Source organism: Nilaparvata lugens, chromosome X (genome assembly GCF_014356525.2).
Source record: "Nilaparvata lugens isolate BPH chromosome X, ASM1435652v1, whole genome shotgun sequence".
Taxonomy (NCBI): domain Eukaryota; kingdom Metazoa; phylum Arthropoda; class Insecta; order Hemiptera; family Delphacidae; genus Nilaparvata; species Nilaparvata lugens.
In genome coordinates this window covers 69,324,020-69,348,218 of record NC_052518.1, presented here as the reverse complement: position 1 = coordinate 69,348,218, position 24,199 = coordinate 69,324,020, and the positions used below count along the sequence as shown (strand labels likewise).

Sequence of the window (24,199 nt, the reverse complement as noted above, 5' to 3'; positions counted from 1 at the left end):
GGAATGATTAGATAACACAAATATGGCAATATCAAAATAACTTCACCAATTATTTAAATAGTCGATATCTTCTTAAAATTCAGGGCTAATTATTTTTATTTATAAAATATAATTATGGTATTATTTTTTTTAAATTAATAAAATAATAGATAAAAAAATACAAATTATAACAACTAGTTTCAGTGATCCACATTATCTATCTTCAGGTTTAAGAAATACTTTTTAAATCATTTAATTTATTTTATTAATTTCAAGAAAAGGGTACTATAATTCTATTTTATAAATGAAATAGTAGAGTTTTTTGTATTGATGAGGGTAATGCCCGCATAAACGCAATGCTTGTGCGTGGGTAATAGGAAGGAGGATGATGAGAAGGTTCAGGTGGACTCCGAACCACCGGGAACGATTTTCAAACTCATAATTATATTTAGAGGAATCGACTCGTTGAGTGGTCACCCGTCCAACAGATGCTGTCACCCTTCACATGGCAGTCTCTCAACGTATCTGAGCAGCGCGACCACGAAGCCAACCGCTTTCTAAGGGAACTGCGATTTGAATGTAAATATAGTAAATAATTTTGAAGAAATGTCGATTTATTTTGAAGTTGATTAATGCTTGAAAGTTACAAGTGATGAACAAAGTTTTACTAGTTTACATAATAAAACTCGCTTTATTGATAACAAATTGCATAATAATACCAATAATCAACAATTGACGCAGTGTGACAAATTATACATATATTTGGTTAGGTTTTGATGACAATAGGCTACTTAAAACTGATGATTGCTAAACAACCCTGCTGAGGGTGAAGAGGGCGAAGCGCGAGTAGGTAATAACTAGTAATTTGATATAAGAAATGAATTTTTGAAAGTAAAACTCTATTGAAATTGCTAAGGTGATGAGTTATTACCTATTCTTCTAATTTCCCCCTCCAAGGACCGTCACCATGGAAAATTAGCATGGGAACTTACTGGGAAATTATTATGGACTAAAAAATCAATGAGAAACAATTGAAATTTGTTAATTTTTTGAACCGTGTTTCCCGGTAACTTGGCAATGAATGCCACAAGATACAATTACTGAGCGATGTTGTTTCCCGATAACCTGACAGTGTATCTATCCCACAAAATACACTATTATAAAAATTACTTAAATTTTCCAGTCCTATTTCTTATTCAAGCCTCATAAATATTAGAAAAGGAAGAAATAATTTTTCTAATATCAGTATGTATCCTTGCCGAGTGAAGGTTTAAGGAATGAGTCCCTAAACCAAATTTTATTATGTATTGGGGCGGAGGCTTATGCGAAAAGACTATCACTTCTTCCGAACTTGCACTTGATCAATTTCAACATGCATAAAGACCACACATGCACTAGATAACTAAATCATTCTCATTTTCAAGTTGGTCTTATTCCTATTACAGTAGTGCTTGTTTGATTGACTTTTGTTGCAACAATTGCCATAAAATGAGCAAATATGGCTGCCACTCGACAACAGAATTGAAGAAATAAATAAATATGGCTGCCACAACAGATTTGGAAAAGTACTGATATCCTCACAGATGGTCAGCCTCGAATCGTAGACAGAAACCTTAATTCACGGTTAACACACTGAAACTTATTTCAAAGCATAGAATACTTACTCAGTGAAGATTGAAATCAGGAAAGAAATGCATGACTCATGCATTAATGCAACTTTAAAAACGGACATCTCAGTTTGCACAACACTTAAAGCAGATTAGATAGAGGTCAGAGATAGATTTGAAATAGCGAACATCTCAAACAAGGCCTGCTTAACAATGAATTTCTGGTAGGATGATCGTACCAGCTACCAGGCATGGAAAACAAAGTAATAATTCAATGGAGTCAATTGGATACTCAAATATATAATAGATAATAGATCTCGTTACTATTATTTAAGGTTATTCGAAATAATTTGCTAAGGGTGATGCTCTCATAAGTTGCAGGTTTGTGCGTGATTAATAAAGATGAAGATAGAGATATAAATTATATTTAGCGGAGTTGGCTGTTCATGTGGACACTCGTCCAACGGGATAGTTTACTATTCATTCCTTTACACTAATCCATCACTTGAACTGAATTCTGAAATAACTTCTTGAAACACAACCAAACGATACTTCCAAAGGATAGGTGTCTAAAGGAAAGTTACAAAAAAATGACAGTCACTCGAATCTAATATTTTTACAGCCTGGTTTCTGGTATAGTGAGGTCAGAGAAAATGGCATTGTGATGTATCTAATAAACGGCAGCATGATCTAGAGCAGTCTTTAGTTCGTCTGTGCTTCTAATGGTTATCGATAGAATCAAATTCTGGCCTTGTAAAGCCAGTTACATCCACATCAAATTTTGGATGTAAGATTTCTTGCCGTCCTTATGATTCATATCAGATTTAACTGAATTTGACAAACATCATTTGTTTAATCTAATAGGATTTATAAGGACGGAAAAAAACTTACGTACAAATATCGATGTGTGTGTAGCTAGCTTAAATCAAAGATCCTGGGTCCGATCGCTGGTCTAAACAAGCTATTTTACTCTGACTATTCAGGTGTCTCAGATAGTTATGTTAAGTCGTCGGACCCGGCAGCCTGAAAACGTTTGTAAGTTCATGTGAAATACTCTAAAATTGATCAGGTACGACCTAAAAACTCTGACACCAGATCTGAGCCAGTATCACCTAGGTTACTCGATATTCAATTATTTTATTTGTACTGAACTGTACCTACTTTAATGGTAAAAAATATTTTTTAGGCTTCATTTAGTAAGTTTGCGCTAATACAGATGCCACTCAAAAACATAATTGAATGGCGCAGTGGTACGCATAATAAAACACTCTTAAGAGACTCTTGTATAAAATTACAGTCTTAAGAGGCTCTTATATAAAATAATACGCGCTTCCTTCTCAATGTGTGAACACTTCCATAAGAACCAATGGTTCAGTCTCAGTTTCTTTGAACGGCCACTGTACCAGGAATTTATTGAAAAGCAGGCCCCTACACAACACTCAAAGCATATTAGATTGAAGTGTGAGAGAGAATGAGTTGAATAGAACATACAACACATAATATGAGTAAAAGTGTTTACATTTGGATCCTCGTAGAGGGTTGCGGGCTAGTGAGCTTGATGTCCCATTGGGGAGCAGAGGTAGGAGAGGGAGGAGCAGAGGTGGGGGAGGAGGGGGGGAACGACTGCCCCACTCCCAGTTGAAGATGCTCCCATCTGATCCTGCTTTGATCCTGCAACCAACTCCATGCACTTAGCAAGCTTGTCTTCACTTCTAACAGGCTCTTATATTACAATAAACACTCTCCAGAGACTGTCTTTTGTATAAAAATGAAACACTCTTAGGCTGGCCACTAACGGTTGAACATGCATGACACACACACACACACACACACACACAGTGGTCCTACATTGTTGTGTCATCACAGCTGTGACACAGAGAACCGCTTCGAACAAAATTTTTGAGGTTGGGTTTTTGTATATCCTATTTTTTTTTCGCTTCTCTATTTGAGGTTAAATTATTTTTCTATCATAACAATTATTTGTAATTTTCCAGTGGTATATTTATTTCTATTAATTGTTTATTTTTTGTTAGAAGCCTCTTGCTTAAGATGAACATGTGTATGTGTATATGTAAACATGACAACATGTTTATCATGCATGGTCTACCGTTAGTGGCCAGTCTTAAGAGACTCTTGTATAAAATGTTATTTTATTATATAAAATAACAAACTCGTAAGAGGTTTCTGTAGACAGTGAAACACTCAAGAGTTTTTGAAGATAAAAAATGTTACAATTCATTCCAAAATTATTGTAATCCTAATTGGAACGTTTGGTCAATAATATAATAAGGCGTTCTCCTATTAAAATAATGAAAGTACTTCTTGCCTTATTCTTAAGAGGGTCTTGTATAAGAATGAAACAAAGTTCAATCTACTGCAGAATTTTCATCCTACCTTGAACTGTTGATTATATTGATTATAATTGTTATTATTGATTATATTGGAGGCGTATCCTCCAATAAAGCAACAAAATAAATAATTGCCTTCCCTTAATTGCCTTATATTGGAGGCGTGTCCTCCAATAAAGCAACAAAATAAATAATTGCCTTCCCTTTTGTATAACAATAAAAAGCGTTATAATTGATTAATATCAAAACCGGAACTTGAAGTGTACATCAATAGTCCAATAGGCGCTTCCTTCATTGAAGCAAGAAAGCATTGCTTACCTTTATTCAAGAAATCTCTTCTAGAATTCGTAATTGGATTTTTGTTGGTTACCATATCAGATGTGATAACAAGCATCAGCACTCATCATGATCTCATCGATCTACATGTGATGACGTCATAGTTTATCATAGCTTCAGTTGTGGGGCCTGAAGTAATAGTAGTTATTGGTTTGGTTGACTGTGTGGTTGAGAATGTGTTAAACTTTATCAATATTTCGAGACGACAGGTTAATGTAACAGCTAAAATTACCATCTTAATTTTTCAATAGAAATTTGTAATATAACATTACCGTACTTGTTGCAGACATTTATTTATTGATATGGTGTGATTAACGCCAAGAAGGCAGTATTGCAGGCTTGCTATCCTTGTCATCACTTGCTTATCCTTGCCTATGACTGTCCTAATCCAACTGAGCAGTGTTGCCGTCTATCACCAAAATTTGAGTTTTAGTGATAACTATATAAATTTCAAATTTGAGTGATTTACAAGTTATTTGCAACTATCAAACTTATAAGCCAGCAGCGTATCGTCGCAAACATAGTAGTACTAGATTTTAGATTTGCAGGCAATTTTATCAGGTATTTCACATGTTTTTTTCAAGTTTAGAATGGATTTAAAAGTAATTAATTTGAATTTGATTTGTTAGTAAATTTCCAATGTATGAAACTGAATTTTGATTTTCATGTTTTGTGAATTTATATTAATTTTGGAATAAATTTGATTAGATTTTGATTTGAAAGGACTTTTAATAGAAATTGTAGCACAGTAATGTAACAATGCATTTGACAATGTAACAATGCGTTTCATAGTGCTATACTGTACTCTGACTGTTTTTTAAATATAACGGGTGTTTTTTTAGAGGTATAGAAGTTCAAATTATTAATACTGTTCAAGATGGCGATCGATTTAACAGTTGTTTTGATAACAGTTTTTTAATAACTGATTTATTCTCAATTTTGTTTGGCAATTCATCATGAATAAACTCACCCATGGACAATTCTTGCAAATAGTGCTATTTTTTCGAAAAAAATGGTTCTATGCGGAAAACGTATTCCGCCCTACATCCATTTTATCGTCGATAGAATCGTCCATCAGAGCAGTTAATTCGATTAACCATGAAAAGTTTTCGCACCACGTTTACTCTTATCGATAACTCGTCCATCAGAGCAGTTAATTCGATTAACCATGAAAAGTTTTCGCACCACGTTTACTCTTATCGATAACTCGCATCCCCAGAGACGCCATATGGTGCGTACAAAAGAAGCAATCGCTACTTCAGAGCGTAGCATTGAGGAAGAGCCGAATGAGTCCATCCGCCATCGAACACAGGAATTGGATATGTGTCCTTCCACTTCATGAAAGATTACTAACTTTTTCATTCCTAAATTGAACAATCATGATGTCGAGGAACTATGGTTTCAACAAGACGGTGCAACATGTCACACAGCTAGTGCCACAATCGATTTATTGAAAGACACGTTAGGTAACCATCTAATTTCACGTTTTGGACCTGTAAATTTGCCTCCAAGATCTTGTGATTTAACACCGTTAGATGTGTTAAATGTGGGGCTTTGTAAAGTCATTGGTCTATACGGATATCCCACAAACGCTTGACCATTTGGGAGACAACATTCGCCGTGTTATTGTCGATATACAGGCACAAATGTTGGAAAGAGTAATAGAAAGTTGGATGTTTAGATTTGGACAAGCCAGCCGTGGCGGTCATATGCCAGAATTCATATTCATAATAAAATGCCACAAGATTATCTTTCAATAAAAAAATATATGTGAATCGAATAATACATTGTTGTTTTATTGCAATTTAAAGTTCTATACCTCTGAAAAACACCCGTTTTATCTTGCCGCATACGAATTGACAAATGTGCATATAATAAAAAAATGATATTCATAATTATTTTTAGTGAAATATTCAAATTCATGAATTTCTTCGTAATTTAAAAAATGTATAATTTGATAGAGAATATAGTTATTCCGATGTTTGATATGCAATATTTGAGAAAGAATACATTGATAATTATTAGCAGCCATAATTAAAATCTCGTGACTGGAGTATGGTGACAACAGAAAGTATCGGTTTTGTTTATTAAGTGGTTTTTACAAAAAATCTTACAACATAACTCCCCATTTACCAATACTTATTTCTTGACGAGAATCGGACATCAATAATAAGGGTTTTCATCCACTTCAACATTACACACAAGAAAATAAAAAATACAGTTACATACATCTGTTACAGGCAACATTAATAGAATTGACGAACGGAGCCTCAATAGCGAGAATTACTGGAAGTTGTATACAACCCGGCCAACTCGCCACCGTATGACATAGAATACCAACAAAACTAATATGAATTTAATACAAATTTCCAGATTATACAAAGAAATGCGAGTAAAACAAGGAAATTGATATAAATATGAATCAGTCAGCTTGAATATAGGAGGGTCAATCATTCACTTTGATGTAAGAATTGTTCCGCAACATTGTTTTAGTTCCCAACATATTATTCAAGTAATAAAATATGCTATCAATAAACTTCTTCGTTATCAATATGCTATTTAATGAAGTTTTGAACATGTAAAAATGTTCAACAACAGTGCGAAAATATTGGATAAATTACGTGTGATTCGAATCACACCCTCGTAAATTGACTGATATTAATTAGCTGCAAAAATACTGAAGGTGAAATTGGACAAACAAAAGCTCGGTTCGATGGTACCACACATACATTATGCCAGTATCACCACTATTTGCTAATTGATACAGAATTTTAATTTGACTGAAGTAGGGAGTGAGGAGTAGCATTCCATGGTTACATTAGACTATAAAACAAGTTTATGCATCGATGGTTATGGTTCGATGGTACCACACATACATTATGCCAGTATCACCACTATTTGCTAATTGATACAGAATTTTAATTTGACTGAAGTAGGGAGTGAGGAGTAGCATTCCATGGTTACATTAGACTATAAAACAAGTTTATGCATAAAATGTGTAAAAGCAATGTATTCATACATGTACAAAGGCATAAATAAAATACCTTATAATTCGAATATTATAAATTAAAGCTGATGCCATACAATTCATGATTCTGATTGGTCTACGAATCCAGTTATGATAGCCTCATCATTCAACGGATTTGAAGAAGCGTTCTAGAACATAAGCTTTTTTGGCTTCAATTGTGCAACTGATATACATATATTATGCTATAGCATAGTCTGGTCCAAGAATCCGTGTCATATAAGTTTATATTCATGTCTTATAACAGAGCTGTAGATAGAATTAATAAATTGAGTTTGAGTAATTGGTTTTGCTGCTTTGGCATCAATATGATAACACAAAAATGTGAATAACATTTATAAAGTGAGTTTGAGCATTTGGTTTTGGTGGTTATGCGGCAAGAGGTTGAGGGTGACAAAGACACAGACATACCCTGGGAGTTAGATATGAAGAGGTTCAAGAGGGAAGTGGTCCGACGGGACTGTTTGGTGGTGGTGGCAGCCCATACACTGCCATTACCTTCGCGTTTCATTCTGTTGATGATGGTTTCCGAGTTGCCGCTTGCCGTGTTGCCTAGACTGCTGCTGCTGGGGAGCCTGTCGCCGGGTTCGCGGCTTGCAGCTATCAGGCTGCCATCACCAATCAACCCAATGTTCACCTCCTCTAACTCCTTTGCACCTGCATTATATAAATTATTCATGTATTACATACCATAATATCAGAGCACTACAGGCTGACATCCAAATGCACTCATGAAACAATAAAATATTACAGAAAATACTTTTATGAGAAACTAGAATATAGAAATACTTTTTATATTTTTCCTCACTTGCTTACGAATTAATTTTCGAATTAGTTTTAATTCAGCAAGCGGCACTTTTGTTTTGTCAGAGTAAAGTGAAGATTTTATTTAATCCAGTATTCTTTTTAATAAGTGGAATTGTTTTGTTGTTGTTTTTTTTTTGTTCTGGATTTATTGTAGGTAATTTGATTTATTATTGTTTTGGCAAAATAATAAAACTGATTTGATTGATTTTGATTTGAAATATCCAAAAACAGAATAAACTAAACTGCATTACTAAGCGTAATAAAATAAGTCGCTACATATTAAGATGAAAAATCTCAATAGAACATCCAGGGTCAAAGAGAAAAATAATCAATCAAAAGTTACAATACGTAACAATGACAAACAGGTTATGACAATATTCATAAACTAAATTACTAAGATCTTACAAGATAAAAATTACCAAGATAATTACTTATACGATAAAAGTAAAAATGACACTATGATAGTTGAGAAGAAAGGGAAGAGTTACATAATTATCGTGAAAGCAATGAGGCGAATGAAAATTTTTATCATACCCATTAGGTATTATACCATCAAAAAATGAATTATTTCTAATTATTAGGTTTGAGGAAAACGTCAGTGAATTAGTTAATCAAAAATAGCAAAGCTCCAAAACTTATAATTATTATAACTGATTAAAATTAGAAAAACTTTGCTATAAAAGGAACTCTCAAAAACTTTGAGTGTTAGGTTTAAAATATTTGAAATCAAGCAGTTCAATTGAATTTACTCAAACGTAGAAAACATTGAACAACTCAGTTACAAAAGTGCGAAGAAATTCTAACTGCAGAAAGGAAACAGATGAAAAATATCGATAACACATTTTGGTTTTTGTATTTTCTTAATTAATAGATAAATGGGTCGTTAGCTAAAGAAAGATAAAAATCTAATGAATTGTTTGCTTTTGTAAGTTGGCTGTAGAAAGGGAAGAGCAGATATTTCCTTCTACTGTAAGAGCCAAGCTCTCCAATTGACTGATCAGGTTGGCAATCGGGAATCGGATGAAAATCAGCCAATCGGAGAGCTTCCTGCCCTGCCGACTCGTCTGAAAAAACGGCTCTTGTGGCTTGGCCCTATACAGTGGAAAATTTTCAAGTGAATGTGTTCCCTTTCTGAAGTTAGCAATAATGAAAAGGTTATTCTGTTGTGTTGTTACAAGCAAACAAACAAAAAAATTGGCTATGTTCTGGGGAGAAGAAAAGAGGAAAAATACCTTTCCATCCTTGGTTAACCCTGTGAAAGGCTTTCCATCTTTGGTTAAGCATGTGATACGCCGGTACAGTATGGGTACAGTGGGCAAGGGTAAAGGGTTTGAAACAGGATAGAGAATGGAGAAAAATGCAAGAAAAATGATAAGAGGGCCCACATACAATTATTTGATACCCAGAGCTATTGAAAGTCATGGAATTAAAACACATATTCATATTTAGAAAGGAAACAGATGAAAAATATCGATAGCACATTTTGGTTTTTGTATTTTCTTGATTAATAGATAAATGGATCGTTAGCTAAAGAAAGAAAGCATATAATTTATATTGAAAATGAAATTACTGCAATCCAGTTCTTAAACACTGGAATGGCAAATTTCACAATTTACAAATATTATTTCAAGTGTTTAAAACACATTATTAAAGTTCTAAAAAGCAAAGCAGCATAGATCAACAGCTGAATTGAAATGTATCATTACTGTCATATTCTGTATATTGTACAAAACAACAAATTGTTACTATTGTTACTATAGACTTTATTATGCTATGCTTATGAATTCTATGTTATATTGTAGTAGTACTGTATTTTACTGTTGTGCTGTGCAATATACATCAATTTTGTAAAGTGTTGAAGAGAATAAAATTGATTTGATTTGATTTGTATAAGTCCGAAAATTCGAAATTATATAAAATTTTTCAATAGTTGGGGCAGAATTTCTGCTAGTTTGAGATACATGTGATTTGTGGCTATCCATAGAGCTTATCAATGCCCATAGAGCTTATCTTATGAATGAGATATATGAGATATTTCCTTCACTAAAGTTATAAAGCATACTAGAATATATTGATCAAAACTAAAAACATATTATGAACATAAACATATTGAGAACTTAGAATCTCACCTGGTTTGTCAACTCCAGTATACTTGTTTCGAACAAATTGCTCAAGTAGGTTTTCTACTGTCATTTCCAAGCATTGTCGTTTAAAATCTACATGAACCTGAAATTTCACATTATTATTTTGACATTTATTTTTAACATTGTTTCATTAAACGACTAGCAGGTAACTCGTGCTCCACAAGGGTCTAATTAAAAACCTGACCTACTGAAATCTTGAAGAATTTAAACTAGACATATAACCATCCTCGGTAAATTAAGAATATATATGCAAAATTTCAAGTTAATCAGTTGAGTAGTTACGGGATTTCCTATCCAGTATACGCCAATTATTTCCTTCATTATATATTACTTTTCATGAAAGAACAATACGAACTTTTAGAAAAGAGCAATATGAGATTTTCATACAAAATACAAAGTTCCTGATTGGAAGTGATTCAATTTGCAATGAAGCAAATTTATCAATTATTTCTGCGCTAGATTTGTAAGATTTGCAGAACATATTAAGGTGCGTACAGACTTACGCTCTGCTCCGCAAACGAAGGTTACTCGAGCAGATCGCTAGATGATCACAGTTCGAGCAAGAGCGGAACGCGAACAGAGCGTGTAACAGAGCTCGAGCTTGACAAGTTCGTAGGGCGAACTAACCGCATGCGCGGATAACGTTTTTGTTTGTAACGTTTGTTTATAGTTACGATCTCTGTGTTAGCAAATAAAACTATCGAAATTGATAATTAATAAATTATCAAAATTAAATAATATAAAGTTTTAAAAGAATTTATAATAATAGGTACCAGCATATTAGAATTTAGAATGAAGAAGCCGAACTCCCAACCAAGCCTTTCACCTTTTGAAACATTGACAGACATTACCTTTCATAATAAAACATTAAAATAAATGCAATAATCATAATATTTATTATATAAATATAACTTATTATTGGGCTACCCAACAATCCACTGATCAGAATATTTTATTTAGTTTTGTCACCCGATCAGCTGGATTGAACGTTTCAAATTTGTGAGGTTAGTTTGCAGCGAAGTCAACAATACGACAAGCGCGCGATCATCCTTCGAACATATTTCGAACCTCTACGCGTAACATCTCGCGTTAAGTTCATGATCGGAGCGTGTGCGGAGCGTGTTCGAGGCGCGTATATGTGTACGCACCTTAAGAAATTCCTGTTATTCTCATGCCCATTGAAACTTTTGCCTGTGTAATGAAATGACTAAGCAACCATGCAGTTATAGATGCATTGTGAATGATATTATGGTATTTCTCCATGAGTAAACAGAAAGGAAGGTCAACCACTATTTAATTTTCAACTTTTATTATATGACAGAACCAAGTTTCATGACCGAACCAGACATCTTCAGCTGTAGATAAATAGTGGTAGATAACATTTCTTTGTGTTTATTCATTAACCTTGCAGTTAGTTGTTGGAACTCAAACCTAACAGTAATATTGATGGATTCATAAAGCGCCATATACTTACTTGTCCAATTAGATCATGATTGGCTTCAACTAAATCAGCATAGGTGTTCAGGAACTCTTTCATGTGCTTCAGATGGTCCTCTTCCACTTCTTGGAAATGCTGAAATGATTCGATAAATATCATTCATAAAAAACTCACTATTGAGAAAATTATACTGTTAATAGAGAATAAACTTTGATCTAAATGAAGAGATAAAAGCGGATATTATGAAGAATGTTTTTTGAAATTGTAATAAAAAATAAATTTTACTTTACCATTCCTTCAAATCATATTCAATCATTTTTTGGACTCAAAATAGTGTGTGAATTAAGTTATCACTTACATAACCTCTAAAACCTCTAGACTGTGCATTCCAAATTAAGGTTTTAAGCAGTTTTGGGAGAATGCCTGTTGTTTGTACCTGCATTGTATCTATTGTCTATGAATAAATGAAATTAAATGAAATTCTACTCTCAGTCTCTACACACAGTGGCCAGACTCAAATCGCGAAGCGAATCGATCACACGGCGTCGTAGCATGAGTTTTCAAATGGTGACGCTCAGACTAGGCGATTCCAGTAACTAGAATTCAATACCCCTCGACTGCAGGACAACGTTGCTCGGGGACTCGACATGCCCGTCGCCAAGCATATAAAGTATTTTCAATTTTGTGTGGCCAGGAGTTGAAGTGGAGTAGCGTGAACATAAACGAGCACATGATAGATTTTTTTCAAGTAGTAGAATCTCCCATATTAATTATTTGATGCAGACCTAGAGATAGGGGGGACAGTTATACGAACATTGATTCTATATCGAGTTTGAGAGACATGGTATACAGGCTACAACATATTGAAATTTCTTTTAAAACCAAACAAAAGCAGGTTCTTGATAAAAAGTTGTCTCAAATCAAATCAAATTCATTTATTGCCAAAAAGAAAACAAACAATAATTTACTCATACACATACATACACGAGAAAAAATTAAAATAGATTGTTCATAATACAATATTACACATACATGCATATAAATGAGAGCAGAAAAAAACAATTATAAAATTTCTAGGCATCACCAGCAAAAAGAAAAATCTTTGCCCGCTGGTGAGAGTTGCTTAAAAGAAATCCTTAAAATAACAAAAATTGAAACGAAAAGCTTTATAACAAAAGTAAAGACACAAAATATACTTTAAATCAATATTCTTTGAAAATGTGGACAAAGTAGAATAATTCACACCTATATTGATAATTTATAAAAGGTCAGAAATCAGAGAAATACCAACTGAAAACTGAAACAGAAAAAAAAACAAATCACAGTGCTAGGTTCAAAGTGAAGAAATATTCACCTTTAATCCACTCTGTTATGCTCTTCTTTGATATTTTATCATTTAAATCAAAATGTATTGCATTTACTAATTTGCTGCTTGTGTAAATCAATTGTCTTCTAATAAAAGTTAACTTTTAACGTCTCAGGTCCAGCACTTCAAATGAATTGAACAACGCTTCTGTGGGGTAATACCTTGACAATTTTCTTACAAACTTGGATCATTGGCGCTATGTTGCAGAGGTGAGCATTGAACAGATTGCCGACCATAAACACATTTTTATGGAAAATTAGTTTAAACACATTTTAGTTTGGGTCCAGTATTGAGGAAATTATAAGTAATTTTGATAAGAGGATCCCTCACAGAATGTTCAGTGATGGTGCAGTCAGGCTATTTTGTAAATATTTGGTGGTATGTGGTGGTTTCTGGCATGATTTTGTCTCCACTATGCAGGCAAGCATGGGCTACAATTATTTCTTTTAGAAGTTTCAGGAGGGATTTGAACGTTTCTTCAATTCTTATACTAATTAACGTTCATTATACTAATCTCATCTCTAAGGATTAAAAAAATTATGTATATTTTGCATGAAATATGACGTTTATATTTCCAAAGACTAAGTTTAGTGCATCTGTGATAATAATTCAAGTTGATAATATATAAATGTTATTGTAATAATATGACTTATCTGTAATATAGCATAGCCTACTGTACTTAATGTATTTTTTTGGATGAAATAAATCATTGAAACGGATCGGAACACAAAGAGCTGCCTTGATAATGGCCTTTTGGGTTATTTCCAAACTCTTTACTGAAGCATTTGTGGAACCCCCCCCCCCAGACTATAATGCCAAATTGAAGAATGCATTGTAGAAATGCATAATACGCTATTTTTAACTGTCCATGGTTGAGGATTTTGGACAACACAGATAACACATAAACTTTTCAGCCTACCATTGATGTATGCAGTGTGAGCCGACCAGGAGAGCCGGCTATCAAAAACAACACCCAAATACTTGTATTTGTCGACCAGCTCAATAACCGGACACTGACAGCCCTCTGCAACAACACATTTATTAGAATGCAAGTGCAGCACCCTGCCATGAACATCACCATGAGTGCGCAAGGCCAGCTCCATGTATTTAGTTTCGCCAACATTTACAGACAACTTATTGTGGTCAAACCATTGCTTGACTTTCTTAAGCCCCAGGGCAGCCACACTGTAGACATCTACCCATGTAGGTCCCTCAAACAGCAGGGCAGTGTCATCCGCATACAAGAACATCTGTACATTCTGGAGGTTTACTCTGCCAAAATTATTCTGATAGATCAGGAAGAGGAGAGGTCCTAGTGTACTGCCTTGAATTACTCCATAATCTATGCGTCTGACATCGCTCTCAACTCAATTCATTGACACCGTTTGAAATCTATCAGAGAGGTAACTCCTGAACCAACTCAAGGCATTTCCATTCACCCCAATACACTAAAGCTTGTTCAGAAGGATGTTCTTATCCAAAGAATCAAATGCTTTGGCAAGATTAATAAAAACTAATAGAGCCCTTTTATTACTATCAGTTAACTGGTGAACGTAGTCGGTGAGGCTAAACAGTGCATCATCCATGGTGAGATCACTTCTGAACCCAAACTGATTATCAATAAGCAATCTGTTGAAGGTATTTACGAATTTGAAGTCTCACACATCTCTCCAGGATCTTTGAGATAATACTCAATAGAGAAATAGGCCTCTAACTACTGCACTCACCCTTATTACCCCCCTTATAGATGGGTACAACCTTGGCGAGCTTGAAGGAGAGACCCCCTGCAATATGCTTGAGTTGACAATATGAAATATGAGTTTACATTTAAAATATTTGAGTTAAAACCCCAAGTCACCTTATGAGGGGTTGAAATTAAGTTGTACGTCAAAAGAAAGAGTATTCAACCAATAATTTATCCTGAAAGTTACAGTATTATATATACAACAATCTCCAACTTTTTGAAGGGTTCCCATACATATGACTCACTCTGTATGGATTCACCTGTTTGATGTACATAAAAAGGAACCTGAATATAGTCTGAATGGTGATAAGTCAGAGCTCTACTCTGGAATATAATGTTAATATGGTCGTAATAATGGAGATCAGATAGCATGGAAATAGTTTATGATGAGGCCAATGATCATCATTAAGGAGCATCTAAATATTTTATTGAGATGAGTATTAGCGGAGGAGGAGGAAAATTGACGTGTGAACCACGGGACTCAAGTATTTGTATCCCTGAAGGGAATTGTGACCCTCGGCCACAGGGGGAGCTCAATCATAAATGAGAGTGCATAATGCTTTCTGGGAATAAATCGCCCAAAGGAAACTAAGCTTGTGCGTAGGTGATGGAAGGGATAATGATGAATGAGCCGATCTCCCTACATACTTAAAATAATTCTAGAAAGTACGCCACAGCACCACTGTTCAAATAAGTTGACATGGCTGAGACTTGAACAAGAAAAAATATAGAGACTGAATCAAGATTGATGGAACAAGTGCTAAAAATACGATGAAATAAATTATGAATCATTTCTCTGTCAAAATTAGACCATCTAGTCCAAATAGATAAGCTTGTACCCGTGCAATTTAAAGCGCCTCTAAACTTCATCTGTCTTGTTTGATCCCGCGAGGGCTGACTCCCAAACATGGTTGCCGCAGCTTGTTTCAGCAGTTATGTAAAACCGATAGACGCTCCCTGCAGTATTTTAAAACGAATTTTCATTTTTAACCCAATCAACATAACTTTTCAAATATAATAACCTTTACTGTAATACTTTTCAGTCCAGTAAAATGGTTACAGTGAAGCCTGGTTTTCACTATTAGAGTTAGTGGTCGAGTAACTGGCATACTAACTCTACCGAGCTAACTCTACTCTACTTACTTGGTAGAGTAACTTTTCACTAAAATTGAGAATAGAAGGTCAAGTGTGTTGTCTAGTGAACAGAACTAACCTTAAAATTTCAATATTTTTTAATGAATTAACACTTTGAGACTTAATAAATTAACATTTTTTTAATAAATTAATACTTTTTGATAAATAAAAATACTTCTTAAACTTGATAGCCTATGGCACGAGTCTACTCTTCTATCTCGAAACTTTTTTCAAAAGCATAGTAGCGGTAGAGTAGAGTGAGAAGCGGAGGTGGAGGAAGGCAAGTGGTAGAGTACTATCCCACGGTGCTATCCCACTCTACTCTTCTAAAAACTAGTACTCTACCATGAACGTTTTCATTGGGAGAGTTTACAAGATAGTTAGTATTTGCCCAGGGAACTCTACCACTAACTCTACTAATGAAAAACCAGGCTTTTCTGTTAAAAATGCAGTATAAGGTCTGAATACTCAAGGATAGGAGTGATCCGTGGTCTAGTGGATAGAGTGCTTGCGTAGCAGCATAGAGATCCCGGGTTTAAACCCTCTCAATACCAAAAGTTTTTTAACCAGATCACTCCCGTTTTATCGGATGGGCACGTTAAACTGTCGGTCCCGGCTGAAGTATGACAGTCGTAAGGCCCATTGACGGCTTAAATTATATATTCAGGCGGTGGGACCTTCCCGCAAGGGACTCCCCACCAACAAAAGCCATACGAATTTATTTATTTATACTCGAGGATAATTTAGATTCAAGACCATTATTATATGAGGTATGAGGTATTTATTTATACTCAAGGATAATTTAGATTCAAGACCATTATTATATGAGGGGACAACTCCCCAATCAGTAATATCATGTTCTTTTCTGGCGGTATTGTACTGCCGATAATAAGCAGCTTGGTTGTGGCTTCACGCGAAGTTAATTCACTGCTTAATATGTGCAGTAAAATACCTGCTATCAAGCATCGCACTTGTAAAAGCAGCATGGCAAAAACCTACTGCTCGAAAAATGGGAGATTTTACTGCTGCAAGATACTGCTTGTCTACACACCACCTTTCAATCTCTACGGTGGGATCTATTTGTAGAAATAAAATCCATGCCGAACCAAACAGTAAAATACTGCTTGTAGAGCAGTAACTTGAAAGGATGAAAAATGGGTAGGTAGTTTAGAGAAAGAGTTATATTTTATGAGTGAATATATAGACTTGTTAATTAAATTTCAATTTGACTAATGCAAATGGGAAGACATGACTGCAAAAGAGATGGAGGAGAAGAACAATAGCAATACCTTGCAAGCTTGAGACATCTTCTTTTCAAAGTCTTCTTTGACCACACTGTATTTCTCCACAAGTGCTTTATAGTCTTCTTGGGCTTTCCTAAGCTTAACTTCCGCTTTTTCCAAGTCCCTAGGTGAAGCATTTTCTCTTTTCAATTTTTCATATTCAATTACTTTTTGATTGTAGGTATCTTTCGCTTTCTGGAGAGTTGCAGATGTTGACTGAATCGCCTGAACAACTTCCAGTGTACCACCCTCCTCATCTTTCACCTGTCGAATTCGAAAAATAAATATTAACTTGAGCTAATAAAAGGAGTCGTATCATGAAATGATAACACCTAAAGCTGCGTACAGACTTACTTGCTGTGCTTCATACGATTGTTACTCGAACAAGGACTCGCCAAGTACGGAGATCAGAGAAGAAGCAGAGCGTTTTCCCCAACAATCCGTTGTTTTCGGCGAGAGCTTGACCGAGGTTTGTTGCGCACAAACCGGAATCACGCTACTTTAAATTTAATCATGTTACTTTGAATTAAAAATTTGTTTCATTATTTCCATTCTATTCCATAGTATCTAATTTCTAACTTACAAAACAGCAGCAGAAATTTATGTATTTTAAATTTCTAAAATTAGGCGGGATAAGATTTTGTTTTTTAAAATAGATTTTAAAGTTATTTAATTTTTCAAAAGTTCCAGTTTCTTTGAAACATTAAATCAAACTTTAATATGAAATTATTATCTTTACAATATATAGAATGAAGAAAAATACATATTATATAAGGTTCAACAGTTGTGATTTACCAAACTATACAAGAGAACATCAATTAGTGCCTTCTAGCAACGCTCTTGAGGTTGTTCATTTTCACTGAGAAACTATGGGAACAGAAAACACCAAACATATGGAAACAGACATTAATTAGTTTCAGACATCATTCTGAGCGTTTGCTAGGTTGTAGTCTAAAATCCGATTTTCATCTTATTTTTTCAATTTAATGAAATGTATCATATTTTAATTTGTAGACATTCCATAAATATTACATAGGAATAATACACCCTATATATTATATCAGCTTAATATATCGAGTCGACTCAATTTAATAGTGTTTGCTATGATTGGCAGGATCAATACGAATGTTTAACACTCACCGTCTTATGTTTCTTTTGCAATTCATCAGCATACTTTGAAACATCTTTGACCAAGTCAGCAACCTTCTGTACCATCTGCAGATGAATGGAAGCCAACTTTTCAGCTGTTGAACGAAGCACCTGCCATAAAGGCGCGAATGTACCCTGCATACATCCTCCACCGGCTTGTTTAGCTAGTTTCCCAAGTAATTTGCTATTATTCTCTTCGATATTAGACCTGAAAACAAAACAAAACGAATTGGCTTCAATTTATATACAATAGTTCAATTAATTTCAAAAGTAATATAAGAAGTATGAAATATACATGTAAATTAATTCGTAAATGTTGAAACGATGAGTCATGTTTCCACTGGCAATTCAATTGAATATGTTTGTAAAGACAAAATTTATTGAATTAAATTGAGAGGGAGACAGCGTACAGCAAACAGCCTATACATATCGCCGGCATTCAAAATCATTTGAGACAGATTCTACTTTCATATTGTTCAAACCATTTATTACTTCAGGTAATTGAGTTTATAAATTACCAATACATTACCAACAATAAAAATACAGCCACTTTATATGCATATAATTTATTGTACTCGGTACAATCAACATAATTCACTTGTTCATTGAAAAAATTATGATTCACTTAATAATTATATGATAAATATTTTCGATAAAGTATGATCTTCATTATCACTTACCTTTCACGAAGAAACTCTGTCAATTCTTTACTGGCCACCAGCCCATATTTCATATTATGATACAACACATCAAAGCCATTATTTTTGTCACCCTGAAATAGGAAATGCATCAATCGAATTATTTTATAATGATTACTAACATATTGAGCCTACTACTCACTGGTAGCCTAACTATAGTACCATAAACTATTCTTTTTCTGAAATGTTTTATGTGCATTTTTTTTCTAAATTCGTTCACAAATTGAGAAGTGATGATGAAGATACATTTTAAAGCCATTCACTTGATCATTCGAGCTATGAATTATTTATCGAATTTTTTTTAACAGGAATTTAATAAAGCCTAGACTAGATTTATAATTCATAATCCCCGACCAGCTACCAGGATTTATTTTCACGAATAATCATTGATAGATAGACAATTATAATTTTTTATGAATTCAATTCATATGCTAAATTTTCAACGATTAAATTAAAGCTGGTTTGGAAACTAATACGAGTTTGTTGTTATTATATTAAATCTATTGCAGTTAGTAGATTCTTAAATTGACGACAATTTTTATATTATTACCATCAGTGTGTAACAAAAAATGCAGACATATCATCCTAATCAGTATCATTTTTAAATATAGAAAATCAATTTATAATATTATGGGATACATGATGTCATTAGAAAACTGATCAGATGACAACATATCTTTTCAGTTATCTCTTCTAGCTGACTATTCTAAACGTCTATTTATCATGTAAAGAGTTACGTTACCTTAAAATTTAATTGGGATAGATGTTACAAATAGTCATACATATTATAGTATTTTTTGCTTCATTTTAAGCACTACTAAGTTTCATTATGAAAAGTTACTGGATCTCAAAGTTTGAAAATACTCCTTATAGATGAGGCGGATCCCTCACAGGAAAACTAATTGTGATAATTTGATAACTTGACTATGCGCGTTTATAATTTGACTGGAAATATAAACTGATCAGTGTATTCAAATAGAATTTGTAGGCACTAAATTTGTGTTAATATATAAAAAGTGAGACAATTTTTTCAAGATTGAATCAAATTCTCAATTTTCACAAATGAAAAGCACACTTCTATTCTAATTGTATGAATAAATAGTAGTGTAAACAATCCCTCAATAGTTTCAGGAGTAGTCTAACACAAAATGAGAAACAATCAATTTAAAAAATTAAGTATTTTGAAGCAATAAGGAAATACTGTTTGTTTTCTACATGGTATCAGGTAGGCTACATTCTTGAAATAATTAGGGCTGAGAAAGCAAGCTATTTTTGAAAAAAAGTTGTAATTGCTTAAGGAAGCCGTAGAAGATTATTAGTTATACTGCTTATTGGACTAAATACATTTATGATACTATAACATTTCACATTACTATCATTGTTATGTTCAAGGCTTCCTTATCCAAGCTACACTTGAACACAGGAAATGAACAGACAGAAAACTTATCAAGTTATTGTCCTTTTGATAATATATTTAGCTTTCTACAAAAATTAAATATCTTCCATAAAGCGTTACAAAAACAATTGTAAGACAATAATCTGTTGTACTTTATCTTAAGTAATCCAGTCTATCGTGAGATTTATTGTCTTCTTTTATAAGTAATCGTACATATGATTAAAGTTGTAAGTTATTAATAAATGTATTCAGCTTTTTTAAACAATATGTATTTTCAGGATTGAATAAAATAAGAATTGTTTCTTCACACACGAATCATGAGTCTATGTGGGGAAGTATATCTACATTACATGATCTCTTCATTTGCATTCCACTTTCTATGTAGTTTCAGCCTAGTTCTTACGGAAAGAAATATATTATTCCAGATGGAAGGTTATGAAAAAAGTAGCCAATGGAAATTCAGCTGCATAGATTATAGGCTAATAAAATGAGGAGGGTACGCCTATTTCATAATTTATTCAACTATTAAAAATGTCGGTTTTAATTTTAAATGTAGGATCTAATAATATTTTTAATTGAATTAGAAATATTTATGGGCAGGCCCATTTAATGCAGTATTTTCTGAGCAAATCTGTGCAATTATCTAGTTTAGATATTATATTGATATATATTTTGAATGTCAAATTACTCTATATTGTCTTCCGCTGAGTTTTTTCAAAAATTCCTCATTTTTAATTAACATGTCAATTCGATATACAGTTTATAGAATGGATGTATTAATTTATAAGATCACTTCACTTATATAGGCTACTTTATTCAAATTAATAAATAAATCATATGAAAATAAGCATATGAACATATATTATCTAGTATCAACTTGTTTATTTTTGCATTTCAACTTAAAAATGGCCAAAGTAGTCGTTAGAATGTTTTAAATAAAAAGGGTACTACAAGTTTTATATATTTTTTATAAGACTTTAAAGAAGATACTACACTGTTATTATTTTAATAAAACTATTCCAATCCATAATAATGTAGGCTTACCACAATTCTATTGTGAATGTTCACAATTGGGCCTATATCTACCGTAATATGAACTTGTATAAATAAAACTAATAATACATTATTGTATGATCTTTTATACTGTCGAGTTGTTCAGAAATGTTTGGTCTCGTGTAGATCAGGTTAAAAAAAATGAAATAACACTCATATTATTTCAATTCCAATACCGATTGGAAATTATTAGACTACAGTAATGTGATTACAACGTAAAAATGGATGTATTAGAAAAAGCGTATCATAGTAGAGTTTTAAGTGCATGTATGACAAGTAGGCACTGAAACAGGATGCTACTGAAGACATCCAAATCAGTAGCGTGAACGGCAGAAGCAGTACACCAAACAGTTTCTCTTTGGGGTAATATTTACCCCGCACGAGTAATTCAAGGTTTAAAGTGATGGTGCTTTAAAACGTTCAAGGTGACTAAACAGACTTGATCTTCTACTTATGATTTCTAATGTGTGGATAATCTGGCCACAAAGAGAGCGATCTCCGATGAGAATTAGGAGGAATCTGCCATCGCCTAGACCATCGATCTCTACCATCAGCCATCCTAAAGGTATCTATACCTAGATATAAATACCTATATATCCTCCTAATTCTGATCGCAGATTGTTCTCTATGTGGCTGGGCCCTTAGACCACTCTGATCGTTTCGTATAAATATGTTACATAGTTTCGCAGATCTCTGTTTCATAGATCTCTTCAAGCAGATTTACAGATTAGGATCATGAAAATTCTATAAAACTCCAACTTCAGAAATTATTCTGAAATAACGCATTTCAATCCATTATTGTGGTTTGATATGACATTGTAATAAGTGGTATACTTGATTTAAATGTGTTAAAGTAATTCGATATAATTTACAATTTTGTGGAGGCGTACAATTTTGCATAAAACTTGAGGAGGCATGATAGCTATCCTACTGTAAGTATAGCGTTAGTACCGGGAGCAAGAGTCTTAATAATTGGTATTGACTCAATATGGACAAATAAAGTGCTAAATGGAAATTAATTTAATAAATTAAAGCTTATAGAGATGTTTAACAGACTATTACAGCAGTTTTACGATGATTTATTGGAAGCGAAATAATTTGAAAAATGAACTCTAACATAAGATAAGAAATATCAACGAAGTTTATCATTCCACAAAACTTCAAGAACAAAAAATACAGCTGGAAACACAGATACGATATACAGAAGACCTTCTAGTAAATAATTATGATATGTCAACTATAATGGAACTGTCAAATCGTCATAATAGGTTAGGTACAATTTTATGTGTTGTAAACCTGTAATTCAGAAGAACTTACCCAAAAGTAATCACTAAAATCGACTGTCATATTGATAGTTTACAATCCATAACACGCACATAAAATGTAGTGTGTTCATTAAGTGAGCTGGCTGAAATTTGAGAAAGCTAATTGCAAAATATTAATTGCCAACATTATTGTAACTTGCTACCTTCTATTCTAACTGAAACATGGCTGACATTCTATCTGATCTGTACGATTAGATTTTGATTCAAGATTTATCGGTCCCTCCTTGTTTTCCTCGTAAAATTCAGGCTGTCCAACTGAACTGTTACGAAACTTTTTGAAAACTCTGAAATTTTCAGGCTATACAGATGAATAACTGAACTATCACATCACTAATTGGAATCAATTCATAAAATAAGAATAATTCAAACTATCTGCAGGATTGCCGAATGCCGATAGTGAAAACTGAAAAGTTATTATTGTTTGGAACAAAGACCTTAAAGATGCATAGACTCACATGCAGCGCTAGTGTCTTACTTGGAATTGAACATGTGGAAATCGGCCATTGAGGGGTCAACCTGGAAGATTATTACAAGCCCATAAGTGGTGATTTGTTTGTGGATGGTGAATTAATCAATGATAAATATTGAATTATTTGAAAATTCCATAAATTCTGGTTACATAGAAACGATGGAAACATAGCTGGTTAGATTACCAGCAATGACAAAGTTTTGTTCAGCTATAAATTGTAGAGATCAAATAGAACTGTCAAGTGTCAACATTTCGTATCACATGTAACTACAAAACAAATACATTTAGCAATATGTTTAATAATACTTGAGACTAATTTTAATTGCTCACTTGTTATTCATTTATGGTAATTTGAAACTTTGCAACCACTCATATTCAATTTTTGCAGGTTTTGTTTAAATAAATTGATTGTAATAAGGCTCAGGTTAGTTCTTACTGGTAGCCTAGGTAAGTTTACTAACACAAGTTGGTAAAAAAATTTTTTTATACATTTAATGCCTGATTATTAGAGATTTTTATTCTAGTTCTATCCTTTGTATACCAGTAGCAGTACTGTTAATAAAAGAATATGCTAAATTACTAAAATGTCCTAAATATTTTGGTAGCCTACTTGTTTTGTGAACAAGTCTTGTTTTGTTTACAAAAAAGTCTGGGTGAGGAAGTAATATTTCTACTAGGCTAACTGATTTGGACTATTCAAGGAATCTGAAATGTGATTTATTAGGAATATAATAAATAAACCTTAGAATATAATAAAATATACCTTGATGCCTGTTTTGTGCTTGAAATATCTTGAATACTTTTACATGATTTGAAGTCTGCCTAATCATCATTCATGCTTAGCTCCACTACTAGAGCTCATATTACACATCTGAATTTGCCATTTTGTAAATCTTGA

The 24,199-nt window shown here is 33.4% G+C and overlaps 1 protein-coding gene across 1 annotated transcript in view; it reads right to left on the bottom strand.

Moving 5' to 3' along the window:
- Positions 1–23,219, bottom strand: part of LOC111054523 (F-BAR domain only protein 2) — a 148,638-nt gene extending 125,419 nt beyond the window's left edge. The window contains exons 1-7 of the mRNA XM_039442023.1: positions 22,825–23,219; positions 19,041–19,132; positions 18,352–18,568; positions 17,218–17,475; positions 11,721–11,819; positions 10,232–10,328; positions 7,794–7,952 (exon numbers count right to left, since the gene is read on the bottom strand). Coding sequence (XP_039297957.1) covers positions 7,794–7,952; positions 10,232–10,328; positions 11,721–11,819; positions 17,218–17,475; positions 18,352–18,568; positions 19,041–19,132; positions 22,825–22,854 — 952 coding nt within the window. The 5' untranslated portion in view covers positions 22,855–23,219. The remainder of the gene's footprint in view (positions 1–7,793; positions 7,953–10,231; positions 10,329–11,720; positions 11,820–17,217; positions 17,476–18,351; positions 18,569–19,040; positions 19,133–22,824) is intronic.
- Between the last annotated feature and the right edge of the window lie 980 nt (positions 23,220–24,199).